At 40.5% G+C, this 18,780-nt stretch overlaps 1 protein-coding gene across 29 annotated transcripts in view; it reads left to right on the top strand.

The window, feature by feature from the left end:
* The window catches only part of PEX5L (peroxisomal biogenesis factor 5 like), a 264,996-nt gene that overhangs the window by 183,195 nt on the left and 63,021 nt on the right, over positions 1-18,780 (top strand). For 21 of the 29 annotated variants that reach the window (XM_051818811.3, XM_051818798.3, XM_051818799.3 and 18 more), the window contains 3 exons: positions 7,370-7,564; positions 11,808-11,934; positions 14,244-14,340. In XM_051818811.3, the coding sequence (XP_051674771.1) occupies positions 7,370-7,564; positions 11,808-11,934; positions 14,244-14,340 (419 nt within the window). The remainder of the gene's footprint in view (positions 1-7,369; positions 7,565-11,807; positions 11,935-14,243; positions 14,341-18,780) is intronic. The other 8 variants (XM_070072472.2, XM_089332129.1, XM_070072473.2 and 5 more) reach the window with 1 other exon arrangement.

An 18,780-nucleotide genomic window follows, 5' to 3' on the forward strand; every position in this document is an offset into this window, starting at 1 on the left:
TCTTGGCTCCCAGCTTTGGCCTGGCCCCTCAGTCACTGCAAGCATTTGGGTAGTGGACCAGTGGATGGGAGTGCCCTCTCTCTCCCTCTCTCACCCTCTCTCTTTTAAAAAAAAAAAGTATATCTCAAGGCAGAAACATTTTTTATATTTTTAAGGAATACAGTTTCTATGTATGAGTACTTCAAGAGTTCACAGAAAAATAGAATTCAAAGACAAGTTTATTTTGTTGCAAAAAATTTTGAAATCCATGCAGTTTTTTCATAAGATGCTTTCCATGAACTTCTTGAAGCCTCTTTGCAAATCAGCACATAATAAACAATATAGGAACTACAAGTATTATCTTTTCCTAAGGCCAGTTATATAATGGGATTTTTTTCCCTAAAAACTCTAAAAGTTTGTATATTTTGCCTCATAGAAGTTCTAAGTTATCTTTTTTCTTCAGTGTATCACTGATCTTTATTGCTTTCTCCTTGTTTCTCCATTAAGATGAATTTTTGTCATGTAATAATTATAAATAAATAGCTTCAAACTGATCAGTAAAAATGTTTCCCTTTTTCTCCATTAACATCCTGAATTCTCTTTAATTCACCTATAGTTCAGGTAGTCAACTAATTCCTTGGCCTTTTTAAACTTAATCCCTAGGTGGCAGGTAAGCTAGTAGTTAATATTACTAATTTCAAAATGGCAAATAAATCTGGATTATGCAACTTTATATAACAAATGCCCTGAAACTAGTCAATAGATATATTTTAAGACAGTGACTATTATGGCACAAGCAATACTATAAAATGTGTAGCAATGACTTGTTGCTCTGTGATGTCCCAGTAAATCTAATAAATGTCTAAATCAGGATGGATTCTTTTTTTTTTTTTTTTTTTTTTTTTTACAGGCAGAGTGGCCAGTGAGAGAGAGAGACAGAGAGAAAGGTCTTCCTTTGCCGTTGGTTCACTCTCCAATGGCCGCTGCGGCCGGCGCACCGTGCTGATCCGATGGCAGGAGCCAGGAGCTAGGTGCTTTTCCTGATCTCCCATGGGGTGCAGGGCCCAAGCACTTGGGCCATCCTCCACTGCACTCCTTGGCCACAGCAGAGAGCTGGCCTGGAAGAGGGGCAACCGGGACAGAATCCGGCGCCCCAACCGGGACTAGAACCCGGTGTGCCGGCACTGCTAGGCAGAGGATTAGCCTAGTGAGCCACGGAGCCGGCTGGATTCTTTTCTAAAGAGCAAAAAAGCAGAGGGTCCTTGGTTTTCCTTTATCATACATCATCTAAAAACATTTTATCCACAAGAGTCAGCCATAATGAACAGTTACTATAGAAGAAACACTTATCACAGTTTCAAAAACATGTAATCTCATTCCTTCAAATGCAGATAATATGAATCTATATCAGAAAATATGTACCTGTATGAAAAAAGCTGTACTTAACTACATTCACAATCCTGCCACTGCCAGCTAATGAAACATCGTAGCTATAAAATTAGCATATTTGCAAAATATATCTTTTATGAAATCCAAGTGGCCATGAGCTTAATGGCATGCCTCTTGAGAGAGATAGAAATTTGAGAAATAGTTTTAATTGCATATTCCCAATAAAGTAGGAAAGGTTGATTGAATCAGTTACATCTAATTTACCTATTTGACACCCTGGCAAAATTGTACCTAAAGGACTTAGCTTTGTAGCCACTGTGTTAGAGAATGCCGACTAAACCTCCTGAGATGCCAGGGTAGAGTGCAAAGCGGAACAGAGGCCCCAGCAGCTCCCTGAGGCCACATCCGCTGCCTGTGCTAGTCGAGGTTGCCCCAGCGACCAGTCTGTGGAGAGAAAGTCACTCCAACCTGATGCACCCTAACCTGTAGTGGCATTAACAGTACTGTGCATGCAACCAAAGGGCTAAGACAGGCCTTCCTAACAGTTGTGCTTTACTCCACCTCATTCAAGCGGCCTCACTTCCCAGGGCCCAGGTCATCAACCATTTATATACATTTCCAGTGCCCTGTGGGAGCCTTCCGGCTCAATAGGCTGCAGTCTTCAGTCAGGTGTTCTTGAAGAGTTGGAAACAAATGCTTTGGTGATGTATTATCTTTCCTCTTGAGGAGATTCCACCCAATAGAATTAGGTCAACAAAAACAGTGGTGCTGAGGTTGCCAGTGATTTAAATCATGCCTCAGCCTACCCAACATGCCCAATAATCAGGAGCTAAGCGTGAGCACCGTGTGGAATCAGCTCACTGCCCCAGGTTCACACAAGGTCCAGAGAGGAGCAGAGAACACAGGCTTTGGAGGGAAGGACCTCCATTTGAAGCCTTGCATGGACACTACAACACCAGCTGCCTCAGCTGAAACAAATTATCACAAATTCACTGGCTTTTAACAGCACAAATTCACTAGCCTCAAGTTCTGGAAGTCACAAATCCTAAAATCAAGAGAGCAGCCATAGTTCATTGGCTTATAGCTCCTTCCTCCATCTCTAAAGCCATCTCCAAGCCTCCATCCTCGGAACCAGCCTGTCTCTCTTTCTCTCTTTCTCTCTCTCTCTCTCTCTCTCTCCCTCCTTTCCCCTCCCTCTCTGTCTCTCCTTTTCTCCCCTCAATTTCCATCCTCATGTCTCCTTCTGTGACTCTCACCCTCCTGACTCCCTCTTACAAGAATACTTATAATTATATTTGGCCCACAAGGATAATCCAGATTAATTTCCCCATCTCAAAATCCTTAGCTTAATTACATCTGCAAAATCCTTTTTGCTGTGTGACATGTCACAGTCACATATCCACCAGCATCCAGGGGAGGGGGCATTATTCTACCACTCCTGCTACGTGGCTGTGGACATGTTACTTACTATCTCCAAGTCCCCCATTTCTCACATGTCAAATTAGAGTATTAGAATCTTTTTCACAGAGATGTTATATGGGTTAAACAAGGCATTCGTAAACACTTAGAATATTGTATATACTCAATAAATAATTTTTGTACTCATTTCCATTCTCATGTGTCTAGGACTGCCTCAAACATGAATGCCTTCAGTAGAGTCCCCTAGTAATAATGAATAATTATTTGAATTATTATTATGCTCCTAACACTGTTGGAAGGGCTTTAGTTAAACATCTCATTCAGTGCTTCACTCTGGGAACTGGAGTTGTGCCCTTTTTTTGGACAAGGAGAAACAGGCTTAGAGAGACTAAGTAGCTTTCCCAAAGTCACACAGCCAATACATGACAAGGTCAGGATTTGAATCCAAACTATCTTAACCTCTGATGTGTGCTGCCTTATTTTATGCACAGCAACTCCATAGCATAAAGACACTAAAGTGGGTCGGAGACACTAAAGTGACTAAGATAGAACAAAGCACTACAATGGGTGACTGGGAAATACAGATCTGTTGAGCCACCACAGAGCTGGGAGTCCCGCTTTTACAGCACCCAGAAGTAAACGGAACCCTCTGGGCAATGGGATCCCACAGCCGACGACTGACATGTGATCCAGGTAGAGAGGTCTGCATGGTGAAAATGAGATTATAACTGAAAGATATTTTATTGACCTTACATGTACTTATACACATTTGTGCATGCACACACACGCTAAAATGAAATTTGTTTTCCTTGAAGACGGAAAAGCTGCCTTACTCCCTCTCTGCTTTTGAAATTTGGGTCCCCAGGGACTGTCTCAGCTTCAAAGCTTTCCATTCGCCCTCCAAGCCTCCTCTTTCATCAGCTGGGTAAAAACCAAGGCCTCTTGTGTGTGCCAAGCATTCGCTTTACATTTGCAGAGAAAAGTACAAAGAGATAGAGAGCTCAGAACAAACACAGGCAGCATCCGTCCGGGACTCTTTGCAGGGGGAAGAACTATTACTGAGCCAAGTTTGAACTCACAATTCACTCTTTCAGAAATTCCTTTATTCTGAATAGTGAGAAGCACATGCAGAATTAAATTAGCACTCAGCAGTTATTGCTCTGTAAGAAATGCACTTATTATATACAAGCAGACAATTCCCATATCATTTGTTTCCAAAAGAAGTCCAGGGCAAGTGGTTGATTCTTCAGTGTTTGTACATTTATGGCATTCCAGAGACCATCATCCACCTCCTTCCTTCTGCTGCAAGGAAATCATATTGGGCCAGGAATCCTTGCCAACAGAACAGTGGTCTGGAAATTTCTATTTAAACTTTCAAGGGATATGAAGTGTGTGGCATCCTAGCCTGTCTTGGCTGCCTGCCATCCTAAAATTGTAGACAGAAAGCCGAGCGACTTGGTTCTGAAAGCCACTTCTCCAGCGCCTGCCGGCCACAGAGTGCCTCTCACGCCTCGGAGCACCTTGGCAAGTGGCTCTCACTCCTCCGTGAGACTCAGCTGAGAGCCACAGAGGATCCCAGTCTGTTTATGATACCTTTGCCCCATAGGAGCCGCTGAGAATCAGTGTCTTTGTGTGTTCCATTAATGCCTTCTCTTTCTGTCAGTGTGTTCATCTGATTCTTGACCAAGATAGAAAGGAATGGGAAAAATTGAAGATCAATATAAAGAAAAGGAAAGATTAACTTCACAGAGTGGGCACTAAAGAATGGAAATAATGTCTATTGAGTTCCTATTTTATGCCCGGCATTTTACACACATCAGGTCATTTAATCCTCATCTTACATCTAAAAGACAGACTATGAGGCCGGCGCCGCGGCTCACTAGGCTAATCCTCCGCCTAGCGGCGCCGGCACACCGGGTTCTAGTCCCGGTTGGGGCGCCGGATTCTGTCCCAGTTGCCCCTCTTCCAGGCCAGCTCTCTGCTGTGGCCAGGGAGTGCAGTGGAGGATGGGCCAAGTGCTTGGGCCCTGCACCCCATGGGAGACCAGGAAAAGCACCTGGCTCCTGGCTCCTGCCATCGGATCAGCGCGGTGCGCCGGCCGCAGCACGCAGGCCGCGGCGGCCATTGGAGGGTGAACCATCGGCAAAGGAAGACCTTTCTCTCTCTCTCTCTCTCACTGTCCACTCTGCCTGTCAAAAAATAAAAAAAAAAAAAAAAAAAAAAAAGACAGACTATGAATTCTTCATTTTTCAAATGAGGAAGCTGAAACTCAGAAAGGCTAAGAAACTTTCCTTAAGTCACACAGCTAAGCAGAGGTAGAACCAGATTTTCCTACTTCACCAACAGTGTCTGACACTGTGACTTGGACGTGCAATCAGAAAGTAAAATGTTTGTTAAGACTAAAGCCTAGGGTGGTTGTTAGGTGCAGCGGTTAAGACGCTGCTTGGGACACCTGCAGCCCATATCAGAGTGCTAGTTTCAAGTCCTAGTTCTTCATCTGATAAGCTTCTTGCTGATGAACAGCCCAGGAAGCAGCAGATTATGGACCAAGTGCTTGGGTCCCTGCCATTCATGTGGGAGACCGAGACTGAATTACAAGCTGCTGGGCTCCTGGCCCATCCCTGGTTTTGCAAGCACTTGGGAAGTGAACCAAAAAATGGAAAAAATCTCTCTCTCTCTCTCTCTCTTCCCCACCCCCCATTTTTTTCTCTCTCTCCCTCTCTCTATCTGACCTTATCTTCCTCTATGCCTTTCTAGAGAATAAATAAATACATTCATAATCTTAAAAGACTAAAGCCTGATGCAGCACTAAGGCTCCCAGAAGGGTCCTCCAGCCATTCGGGCAGTGCAGTACTAAAGAAATCCTGGTTGCAAGCACTGCTGAGCTCTGACCCTGCCTTGAGTGCAAGGCAGAAATAGATGGAAGAGTGGTGAGACATCAACAAAAATCGGTTCCCCCCTTGCAGAAAAACTGGGTCCTTGAGAAAAGTGATGCAATTACTGCTTAAACTACGCCAGAGAAGGTTACTGCAAGGAGTTTCTTGGTCTGGTCCTTCTTCAGCTTCCCTAAGCTACGGAGGTGAAGAGAGCCTAGGTCAGGGAGCCTCCAGGCCTGCTCAGAAACCAGAGGAACAGCAGGGGTTGGTGGACAGGTGGGGTTGGAGGGACCTTGTCGCATGTGAATGCTCTACCTCTCACCATGAGCTAGTCACTTCTACTTGCACAGTAAAAGCAACCTTGAAGATTGCAAAGCTTGTCTTTTTAATCTCATTTTCCCAGTTTGCATTTGAACGAATTATTTATTATTTGTGCCTTAGTTAGAATATTTAGTACAATATAAGCAATCTTCTAGGAAGCAAAAATATAACTGTTTTATACTTGGTTATATTGAAATTTAAGTTTGCTTATTAAACAGCAAAGGCAGTAACGTGTATACCTATTCATCAACTATGGTTATAAAATACTTCTCTAGTGTGAGACCAAACAGCATGCCATTCTCTGATTGAATTACTTAATTAAATAAAAGATTATTAACAGCATTCCTTTATGCCTCATATACTTGATCACTTAAAACCAAAACACAAAGACATTCAGAAATGTCACTAAATCCCTGAATATGATAGATTGACCATCCTTTGGAAAATCACAATCCAAAATAAATTTTCAAGCAAAACAGTACACAGTACATGAACTCAGATTCAATTTTATTTTCATTTTATCAAAGCTTCATCACTGCTGAGGCCGATCTAAGTCCCCTGTTCCTGGTTTGCTTCTTACCAAATGTAGGGAAGCATGCAGCAAGCTTCTCAGTCTAACACACTATCTTTTTAAAATTATTTCTTCATTTATTTATTTCAGCAGCATAGAGACAGAGGGAGATAGGTTCTGTCTACATGTTCACTTTTGAAATGCCCACAATGGCCATGGGATCCATAGTAAGGGACTCAATCTAGGTCTCCCAGGTGGGTAGCAGGCACTCCATCACCTCAGCCATCGCTGTTGTCTCCCATGCGCTGATAGGAAGCCGAAATCAGGAACTAAAGCCAGATGTCAAATCTAGGCACTCCAATATGGGACCCAGGCATTTTAACTAGTATAATTTTGTTTTTAAATTTACTTCTTCAAATTTTTTTATTTATTTATTTGAAAAGCAGAGTGAGACAGAGCTCTTCCATGTGCTGATTCACTGCCCAAATGCCAACAACAGCCAAGGACTAGACCAGGCCTAAACCAGGAGCTGGGAACTCAATCTGGGTCTCCCATGTGGGTGTCAGGGAGCAAGTACTTGAGCAATCACTTGCTGCCTCCCACATTGCACATTATCAGGAAGCGGGTGTCAGAAGCAGAGCCAGGACCTGAGCCTAGGCACTTCAATACACAGATGTGGGCATCCCAAGTACCATCTTCTCTACAAAATGCCCATCCCTAAGAAACTGCCTCTATAAATCAATAATGAGTTAAGTAGGTGTTTCCATCCTGTCCTACAAACACAAAATCCTTCTGTACTCAACTCCAATCAATTTTTGAAAAGTAATTGCAAAGCAGAAAAAGGGCTTATCTTAACCTTTTCCATTTCTGATAGTATTGACCACAGGCTTAGATCTCCTTGACCTGAGTGAACCAGTCTCTCAAACCCAAACCAAAGGCAAGAAGTCAGAGCCTTCATCAAAAACTTCATCCCTCAAGAAAAAGGCTGACGGACCCGACCTCATCAGTGCAGATGCTGAGCAAAGAGGCCAACCTCTCCGAGCTCCCGAGACGTCATCCTTAGATTTAGGTAAGGCAATAGCTTGCACTCCTGCTGCTCAACCTTGCCCTGCTGGGGTCGAAATAACAGAGACTTTCTGCAAATGGCACTAAAACAGTGAACAAAGGAGTACAAAAGATGAATTACATGTAGGAACCTGGGCAGGACATAGCTTATTCTGTGCTTTGATTGCATAGCTATTGGGGAGCTCAAGTTTATATAACTCATGTTGATTTGTTCACTTACTGATTCAACTGACACCTATTGCGCTCGATAGATACCAGGCATCTTGTTAGTCACTGGGGTCACAGATACAAATAAAATGTGAACTTTGCTTTCTAGGGGCACTCAATCTAGTGCAGGAGAGAAAAATGTGTGAGTGAACAACTGTGATGCAAGGCGTTGGGACACCAGACCAAGCAATAGTTCACAACACGATTGGGAAGGCAGGCAACACAATGATAACAGCCATTAGTGCTGTCTCACAATTTCCAGAGGCTCTGCTCCATGGTTTGCATAGATCACCCCATTAAATCATCACAACTCTTTAATATACATGTGTGATGAACCAGGCTTTAAAATTTAATAACTTGCCCAAACTCTCACAGTTTGGTTTTTGAGTCTAGCTCTAGTTTACTTCCAAGCTTATCCTCTACACCCTCCTGAGAAAGGAAAGCTTACACCTCAGCTCACAGAACCAGTCAAATAAAGATCTCCTTCCTCTGAAGACAGTAAGGAGCCAAGTATTTCAGAAAGCCAAGGCGAATCTCCTGGCTATGACTCACTTGTGTGTGGGGGGGTGGGGGCATAGATATGTCCATAAAATGAGCATATTAGTAACCTGCCCATAAGCTTGTGAAGAATAAATAGAACATATATATGAAAAATCACTTACCATTGTGATATATGTATTACATGGTCATAAATTAATTTATTCATTTGTACAGTAAATGTTCCTCTGAGTGCTTACTGTGCTGCAGGTAAATACTATCTGTTAAGAATACAAAAATAAACAGTGTAAGCTCTCTGACCCTTAACAAACTTACAGTCTACTGGAGATATAGAAAAATTATTAAATAATTATAATAAAGTATCAACTCTATGCTGCAAAAAATGGAAGCCTATACTGTTACTACCCAGCCAGGGAGATGGAAAAGGTGTCTCATAGAAATTACTGCATGAACAGCCTTAAGGGATGGGTAGGAATTTGTCAGATGAAAAAAAGATGGACCAAGAGAGATGTGGGGATGATGGAGCAGGGCATTCCTTATGTAGAGGAAAAGGGAGTCACACACAAATAGACAGCTAAACACAGGAAGATGTCTTCCCAAGTAAATGCAAGTGCTGCAGTGGTATCAAAGGTTGGTGGCATAGTGATCTGACCAGTAGTTAGATAATGGGACTCCTTGGATAGCATGTACTCAGGATTGGAGGAGAAAGGGTGAAGTTTGAAGGGTTTAACACCAAGAAATTACAACAACAGATTCTGTTTTGCAAAAATCCTTCTCTGGTGGATGTGTGAGGAAAGGAATTAAGGCAGAGAAACCAATACAGAAATTCAGTAGTGATAAATGGGATCACCAGGTAGAGACAGATTCAGAAAAAAATTAAGACTTGGGCATTGAATGAATGTGTGTATGTGAGCATGAGTGACATAATGAATGCATCTACCTCTGTGATGGAGGATACAAGAGAGGAAAGAGTGAGTTCCACTTTGGACCTGATGTAGTTGAGAAAACTGTGAGACTTTCCTGTGGATTCATCCAACAGACAGCTGAGTATGTAGGCCTAGGACTGAGGAGAAGCAGCTGAGCAGGACATGGAAATTTAGAAGTCAGAAGCCTCTGAATGTATATTGCAATCATGGGATATACATGAGACCATCCTAGAACAGATGCAGGGAAAGGGAAGAGAACAAACCGTTGTTCAAAACAGCTGGAAACACAGGATCCTCCCTACCCTGCCGTCTCCCTCTTTGAGGTCTTTATTTGGAGGAAGATTTTATACCTATCTCTATTATTTCCTCACCATTCATATGCTCTCACTTCATTCAATTTTACAAATAAGTAAATGAAATCTACATGATTATTTAAGGATATTTTACTCAAAATATTACAATGTACCACAATAAGCATATGAGTGAACATTTTTTTTCTCTGATTCTGAGATACATTTGAAGAGGTTGTAAAAATACTTAGTTTAACGTGCCATCAAGGTGGCATGTACCAATGCCATCTCACTAGTCCCAGTGATCAATTTCTGTTCACAATTGATCATAATGATAGGACTAAAAGTCAAGGGATCACATAAGCAAGACTAGTGTCTGCTAATACTAACTGATAGAATCAAAAAGGGAGAGAACGATCCAACATGGGAAGTGGGATACACAGCAAACTCATAGAATAGCAGATGTCCTAAATAGCACTCTGGACCCAGAATCAGCCCTAAGGCATTCGGATCTGGCTGAAAAGCCCATGAGAGTATTTCAGGCATGGAAAGCCAAGACACTGTGGCAAAAAAAAAAAAAAATGACCTAAATGAAAGATCTCTGTGAGTGAGATCCCAGTGGAAGGAACAGGTCATCAAAGAAGGAGGTACCTTTCTCTGAAGGGAGGAGAGAACTTCCACTCTGGGTACGACCTTGTCTAAATATGATCAGAGTCGGTGAACTCAAAAGGCCTCCATAGCCTTAGCAACTCATGACAAGAGCCTAGGGTGATTACTGATGCTATAAACAAGAGTGTCAATTTGTTAAGTCAACAACAGGAGTCACTGTGCACTTACTCCTCATGTAGGATCTCTGTCTTTAATATGCTGTACATTGTGATTTAATGCTATAACTAGTACTCAAACAGTATTTTACACTTTGTGTTTCTGTGTGGGTGCAAACAGTTGGAAGCTTTACTTAATATATGCTAAATTGATCTTCTGTATATAAAGATAATTGAAAATGAATCTTGATGTGAACGGAAGGGGAGAGGTAGTGGGAGAAGGGAGGGTTGCAGGTGGGAGGGAAGTTATGGAGGGGGGAGCCATTGTAATGCATAAGCTGTACTTTGGAAATTTATATTCATTAAATAAAAGTTAAAAAAATACTTAGTTTAAAATCACCTTGGAGAACAGCAGTGTCATTCACAATAGTCAGGAGGTAGAAACAACAATGAATGGATAGACAAAATGTGGTTTCCACGTATAATGAATTGTTATTATTTAACCTTAAAAAATAAACAATTGCTATAACATGGATTAATTTGAGGGATATTATGCTAAGTGAAATAAGCCAGATGCAAAAGAATGAATATTATGTGCATTCATATGAGGTAATTAGAGCAGTCAAGTTCATAGATAGAAGAAAGTAGAGTAGAAACTAAAGGGATTTAGGACAGGGGATGGAGAGCTGTTGTTTGATGGGTACAGAATTTCAGTCTAAGAAGTTGAAAAAGTTTTGGAGACACATGGTGGTGACAGTTGAAGGTATAAATTGCCACTGCAGCATACACTTTTAAATGGCTAAAATGGTAAATTCTGTTATATAGATATAGATACAGACTTATACATATAAAATCTAGCACAGTGTTTTAAAAGAAGGGAGAAAAAGGCCTTGGAGGATACCAGCTGCAGACCTACCTTTACATGAATGAAAACAATGTGGACCACAAGATCATATAAATGATAACAGTTACACACCTGTAAATGAGAGAAAACCTAGCCAATTCCTTATCTGTAAGAGTTAAGCCTCAGGGAGAAGTGGTTCTGCCATTCTCTTGGCTTTCTTCATAGCTTCCTTTCTCTCTATTCCCCATTATAAATTCCCTCCTTTGGTGAAAAGTGAAGTAGTCTATTAAAAAGCTGTGAAAATGTTCTGGTTTCTTCCTACCTCATTTTAACATCAGAGCTCATATTTTTAAACAAGAGTTTCCAGTTGACATGTGCCAGAAGTTTCCCCCGTAAGAAGCTACGTGCTTCATGTAGACTGAGAGGAGAGTACTCCACGTGCACATTCTACATCAGATCCCATAGCTATAGAAATAAATTAAACAAGTTGATGTTTTAACTGTAAAAGCAACCTGATTTATCTTAACAAATCTCATTTTTATTTAGCTGCGCAGACTTAATTAATTTCCAGCCTACACTGAAAAGATAAAAATTGGACTGGGAGTTTGAAGGCTTCGTTTGAGTAAAGTTCACTTGGAGAAAACTTCTCAGTCAATAAATGTCTCTTTTCTCTCTGCACTTCATGCTCTCCCTGAACCCTGTGCCCCTTCCTCTCTAGCAGACATTCAAACTCAACTGGAAAAGTGGGATGATGTGAAGTTTCATGGAGATCGAAATAGCAAGGGTCATCCAATGGCAGAGAGAAAGTCATGCTCATCCAGAACTGGATCAAAAGAACTCTTATGGTGAGACATTGTGATACCTGGAAATGTGCCTGTTTTATGGGTATTCCTCTCCATATCCTGAAAGAGCCAGTGAGTTCAGTCAGTCCAAATACTTGGTGTCAAGTATAATTCTCTATTTTTATTGTGACCTCTACAAATTCTAAATTGTTTCAACTGGATTATCAGAAATTAAGCAAATGTAGTTGAGAAGGATTTGAGGAGGTCCATGATTTAACATTTGTTGATAATTTTCTGAATGTGTAACCAAACTGATGTGTCAAAATAGGTACACATGTGTATTCATAGAGATGTACAAGTATACTTCAAAAGTTCATGGAGAATGTAATTAAAAGATAATGTACATTATACAGCAGACTCATAGAATAACAATCACTTTTCTGGTCTGCCTGAAAAGCCCAGAAGAGCATTTCAGGCATGGAAAGCCAAGACACTTAGGCAAAAAATGTCCTACATGAAAGATCTCAGTGGGTGAGACCCCAGCAGAAAGAAGTGGTCATCAAAGAAGGAGGTACTTTTCTCTGAAGGAAGGAGAGAACTTCCACTTTGCTTATGGCCTTTTCTAAGTACTGACAGAGTTTGTGGATTTGAAAGGCTTCCATAGCCTAGGCAGCTCATGTCAAGAGCCTCAGATGATCACTGACATCATACGTAAGAGTGTTAATTGTTAAATTAACAACAGGAGTCACTGTGCACTAAATTCTTATGCAGGACCCATGTCCTCAAAGAGTTGTATTATGAGAGTTAACAGTAAAACTTGTTCTCCAAGGTTTATTTCATTTTAGTGTATCAAGTGAAGGATATTCTTATGTCTCATAAGTTTTATTTATGCCTAAGTGTCTAACTCCATTGCATGTTTTCATAGGTGCTTCCTTAATTAATGATAAAACTTATTCTCAAGGACTTACTTTCTTTTAATGTATTAAATGTAGGATATTCTTATATCTCCTAAGGTATAGTTATGTCTAAGTGTTCACAAAAGATGTGGGTGTTACTTTAAAGTTAATTAAGTTTCTCAAAAAAAAAAAATAAAGTGAAATTAACTTCAAGATGCAATGACTTTGCACAACACTTGTCTCGACTGTTGAGGAAGTTTTTTTTTTTATTTTCGTGCAAATTGTTGAACTCTTTATTTAGTATAGAGTTGGTCTTCTGCATATAAAGTTAATTGAAAATGGATCTTAGTAGAGAATGGGACTGGAAATGGGAGAGAGAGGAGGAGGAGGGGTGGGAGGGCAGGTATGGTAGGAAGAATCACTATATTCTTAAGGTTGTACTTATGAAATGCATGAAGTTTGCATTCCTTAAATAAAAGGTTTCTTTGTGAAAAAAATAAAAATAAAATAATGTACTTTTTCAACGAACTTTTTGAAGTACCCTTGAATGTCAATGTATTCAGTATATTATGCAGATGATAGTTAACTTAAAATCTGTGGCTTTACATGTAACCTTTTCTGGTTTTCTCAACCATTCAGCATCAAGTAATGGAATAGTTTAAAACTATCTGTGGATGCCCATGAGAAAATCTGGCCCCTCTTATTATTGCAACTTTCTAAAGGGCAAGGTTCTATTTCGATCTCCTATTGCCCTCACCTATCTCCCTCATTTTCAAGTTCTATATAAAGATGACATTGCACCTGAGTATGTAAGGTCCCCCCCCCGAAAAACACAATATTTTTTAAAGATTTGTTTACTTATTTGAAAGGCAGAGTTACAGAGAAGCAGAGGCAGAGAGAGAGAGAAAGAGAGAGAGAGACTATCTTCCATCTGCTGGTTCACTCCCCAAATGGCCACAACAGCCAGAGCTAGGCTGATCCAAAGCCAGGAGCCAAGAGCTTCTTTCAGGTCTCCCACGTGAGTCCAGGGCCCCAAGCACTTGGGCTATCTTTTGCTGCTTTCCCAGGCACGTTAACAGGGAGCTGGATTGAAAGTGGAGCAGCTGAGATTTGAACTGGAGAACATGAGATGCCAAAACTGCAGACTGGAGTTTTAACCCACTGCGTCACAGTACCAGCTGCATAGTGTTTTTAATAAAGCAAAATGTTCTGTAATAAAAATGGTATTACATTTATTTTCTTTTGCATGTAACTGAATTCTCAGAGACAATAACACCTAGCATATTGTTAGCTACTTAAATTCCAAATGTGATCAGTGTTACATGAGCAAATCTAACACTTCTTTTTCATCGGGATTCTGATGAGAGCTTTCTTATGATGTCTTTCAATAATCCAAATTAATCAATTGTCTTAGCTGGATTTCTGGCTGAATTTGTCTCTTGTTGTACATTAATTTCCTCTGTGCCTCCATTCCAGGTCCTCAGAGCACAGATCTCAGCCAGAACTGAGTGGTGGGAAAAGTGCCCTCAACTCAGACTCAGCTTCAGAGTTGGAATTAGTGGCTCCAACCCAGGTAAGAAAACTGACTAAACTAACTATTCAATGAATTCCTGTTCTAATATATTGTATGCATCATAAATATTTTCTTTAAATTTTTCACAAAAATGAAGTATTTTTCTGAACTTTGCATTTCATGTGCTTTCTCACCTCATAGCTGTCTCAATGCTTAAAAATATACATCTGCCTAGAAAATGTGTTAATGAAATCCCAGTGTACTTAGCACTTTCTCCTTGTTCTACCATTTACTGTACCATTATTTTGAAATATAAAATCTGTTCTGCTCCAACATTAGCACTCTTTATGTAACAGAACACAAAGAAGAGGAAGTCACACCTTCAGTTTTCATTCACATCTATACCCTGTGGAACAAGAGACTACATACGCATCAGCATCTTGTAATACAAAGGTCAATTTCATGCTAATAAGTGTATTATTATAGTATTAGCAGTAATAATGATGATAATAATAATAGATAGTGTTCATGAGTGCTCACTAAGTGTTAGGGTCTTTGCTGTATGCTTCGTGTTTTATACGTAATACGTAATACTTAAATAGTCCTGTGAGTTATTATTAGCCTCACCTTAAAGATCCTTCAAGATACTCCCTAGAGCCATGAAGTCAAAAACATTTTCCTGGGGCACATGAATCATCGCAGGTTGTGAAGCCGGCTGGTCTGTCCTCCCACGTGACCCTCAATTCCAGCATAACTACTCTGTCTCTAACTGGTTCTGTCCTATGATAAGACCACATCTCCTACAGTTAGAAGAAGGCAAAAGACAGGCGCAGTCTTTTTTCATTCCCTCAAACATTTTTCAAGGCGACAGCCTTGATGTAAAGCCACAAGGATCTCTTACAAAGTGTGTTTTATTGTTTGCGTATTCTGCAGTCTGTATGAGGTGGGACCAAGTGCTTCAGGAAAGTAAGTGAGATGAAGTGAGCAAGAGAGATTCTCTTGCGGTCCCTGGGCGAAACGGGAAAACTCAGAGGAGAAATAGCTTACCTGAGCTGAAATGAGGAACGGGTATGAAAAAGCCAATGTTGCTGACTGCTGTGATTAGAGGCTGTAATGTGTGTTACCTCCCTTGATCTTGACCAAAAGTTGAAGAGGTGAGTTCTATTATTATTGCCATCTACAGAGGGGGACACTAAGGCACCATGAGATGGTGAGACTTCACCATGGCCTCACAGCCAGTCGGTGGCGGGGAGGAAGCAGAAAGTCTCTGGAGCTCTTCAGGCCGCCAACAGTGCCCCTGCCAGACCCCTCCCCCTCCACAGGAGAGGGCCTTACTCTTCCCAGAATCCAGCTGGAAAATAAGTCAGCTAACTTCCTGAACAAACGGCCCAGCAAACCTTAATGAATTGTAAATGTAGCATGTGAGCGTATTTTCTTCCTTTATGCTATTTTTAAATGTATCTTCTCAAAAGAAAATGTATAGCCTTTATTAGAAAAACATTTCTTGATAAGTGCATTAGAGACATAGACTCGGGTAAAGTGGTACTGTTTCATAAACTGGAATCCTTGGAACAATCTAATGTAGCAATAACACCTTGATTTCTAAAGCAGAGTGGGACTTGACATAGGTGGGTTGTTCTACCCTGAGCTGGGGGGCAGAGGGACAGCTGGGGTCCCTGGTTGCCATGGAAACCCACAGTGCATTTATCTTATTATTCCAGTGACTGCAACTCTCGTGCTGGTTGTCTGAGTCCATCCCACCACGCTGTCCTGCCGCACACCCCCAGCGTGCTTTGCTTTGAGCAAACACAAAGTCCTCTGGAAAATCTCCATGAGACTCCTTGTCTTCCAAAACATAGTTGAAGAAGCATCATGAGTGCTCTCTGCCAAGATACATCTTAGTGAATACTTTTAGAGGGTTGTCGCTTATTTGCAAGGCATTTATCATTTAATTTAATCATTTTAAAGAAATATTGACTGTATATCTAGATTTGCCTCAACTGTGGAAACTCACAGTCTCCTAGTTTTAATTCCACCCAGTGATCAAATTAGCAAAATTGCATAAATTGGGGATTTAATACTACATCTGGAAGATAAAATAACTCCAGCAGAGCAGCAAGAAAACAGGCTGATTAATCTCTTTGTAATAAGAGAGAAAAGGATATGTTTACTTTTAGAAGCATGCTACTTTGAGATACTGGTACATGATCTCTTTATTCTGGTACAGGATTATGATGATGAAGGTGATATAAAAATTCAACTTAAAACTGACTCACACATCATTCAAATAAACCAATTCAGCTCATCAACACTGCTCCACTATCACTCAGATGGTTCACTGGAAAATGAAGGAAATGTTTTCTTCTCTCTCAAGACAACACCAATTATCCTAGGTGGTAGTTCAACAGATGATAGGCTATTTACAAGCCCCATTTAAAAATAATACTTCAGGGGCCAGCGCTGTGGCATAGTGGATAAAGCTTCATCCTGCTGTGCCAGCTTCCCATGTGGGCGCTGGTTCTAGTCCCAGCTGCTCCACTTCCAATCCAGCTCTCTGCTATGGCCTGGGAAAGCAGTAGAAGATGCCTAAAGTCATTGGGCCCCTGCACCCATGTGGGAGACTGGGAAGAAGCTTCTGACTCCTGGCTTTGGGGTGGCTCCTGGCTTTGGATCAGCACAGCTCTGTTGCAGGCAATTGGGAAGTGAACCAGCAGATGGAAGACCCCTTTCTCTCTCTCTCTCTTTCTCTCTCTCTCTGCTTCTCCTCTCTCTCTCTGCCTCTCCTTCTTTCTCTGTGTAACTCTGACTTTCAAATAAATAAATAAATCTTTTAAAAAAAATACTTCAGAATCACAAGGAAAACCGGAAGATCACCATATGAAGAATTCTTATTTTTTCATTTTCATTTTCAAGATAGGAAAAGAGAAAAACATAAATACAGTCTCTTTCAAATAGGGTTTTGAAGAAACAATTCAGTGGCAGGAAATTATAATAAATATTTTAATCTCTGTATACTTAAGAATAAGCTTTCTTGACACATGTAGACTTTGTGATCAGTGTTCCCTGTGGTTAAATGTTTAAGGAAACCATGCGATCTGAAAAATTAGAATGTATTTGAAGAATTAAAGAAAAACACAGAAGGAATCATGTAAAATTAGATTTTTCCATAAGTAGGTTAAGAATCCAGCTCTTGCTGGAGCATGATAGTTCAACATTTCTTTTTCAAATCTGGACACTGGAAGAGTTGCTCCAAGATAGCTCTTGCAAATCTAAGTTAGATTTCACCAGAAGGTGCTGCAGCCAGGCTCTCCAAATGCTTAGTCACAATTATATAATTTGCTGATTTTGCTGACTTTGGCACAGCCAAAGCTTCCGTTCACATAGTCATAATTCCAAGCCTGAACAATTGAAACTTCAGCCCAAATCAGAAAAAAATAAGTTTTATGTACATATGCCTTCTGTGTTGTTTAATGAGTAATGTTAAAGGAAATACATGTTATTAGCTGTTATCTATTACATACTTTATGTGTGTAATATGAGATGATATTTCGTATGTATTATTTGAAATACTTACAATAACCTTGGGAGCTAATAATATCCCCCATTCCATCGGTGAAAAATGCATCTTAGCAGAAATAATGTCCCCAAGGTGATGCAACTGGAGAGGAGTGGCCAGGATTCAAACCACACCTCTCAGCTCTAAAGCCCTGGTTCTTAACCACAGACCAGCTCCTGTCAGCCACATCTTGCTTAGCCACCCGGAATGAGTCACAAACTATTTCTCTGCTCATTGCAAACTCTGGTTATTACTTACTACCTTGAATAGTGCTGGTATGAGTCAAGTAATTTTAAAGAATATTTGTCATTTTCTTCCAGAAACTTTGTAAAACAAATTATGATTATTATCTATTATCTATTATGATGAGGCCAGTCACAATTTTGTGCCTTCCCCTCCCAAGGTCATTCACCATCCCTTACTTTTAGAAATGCTGATGTCTTCCCTTTCATTCCATTTCAGTTCAACAAATGGGTTATATGTCTACTATGGGTAAAATCACAAGGAAGACAGTGAAAAAAGATGAGTTAGATTATAAGTATCAAGATCTTTATTCTAAAAGAGACAATGAGATACACTATTAATATTAGTTGTTTTGTTTGTTGGAAGACAGTCCAGGAAGCATATCAACACCCCTTTCCTCTCTAGTCCCCTCCCTCAAACACACACACACACACACACACACACACACACACACACATTGTGCTCTCAGTGAGAACAGAAGGAAACAAAGGCAGAAAGAAAGGACAAAGAAAAGACGGCAGTAAGGACAGGAAGAAATCTGAGAGATCATTCTCAGCATAGCAGAAAATCTGGACATAGTACGTCCTCAACAAACATTTGTTGAATAAAAAAGAAAAGTAAGGGAATGCTGACCAGAGGAGAAAATAACAACATTTGTCAAATTTAACAGTTTGAAGTAACAGCTGATGATCACATAAAGG

Source organism: Oryctolagus cuniculus, chromosome 4, assembly GCF_051225735.1.
Source record: "Oryctolagus cuniculus isolate XC-2025 breed Fujian yellow rabbit chromosome 4, ASM5122573v1, whole genome shotgun sequence".
Lineage (NCBI taxonomy): Eukaryota > Metazoa > Chordata > Mammalia > Lagomorpha > Leporidae > Oryctolagus > Oryctolagus cuniculus.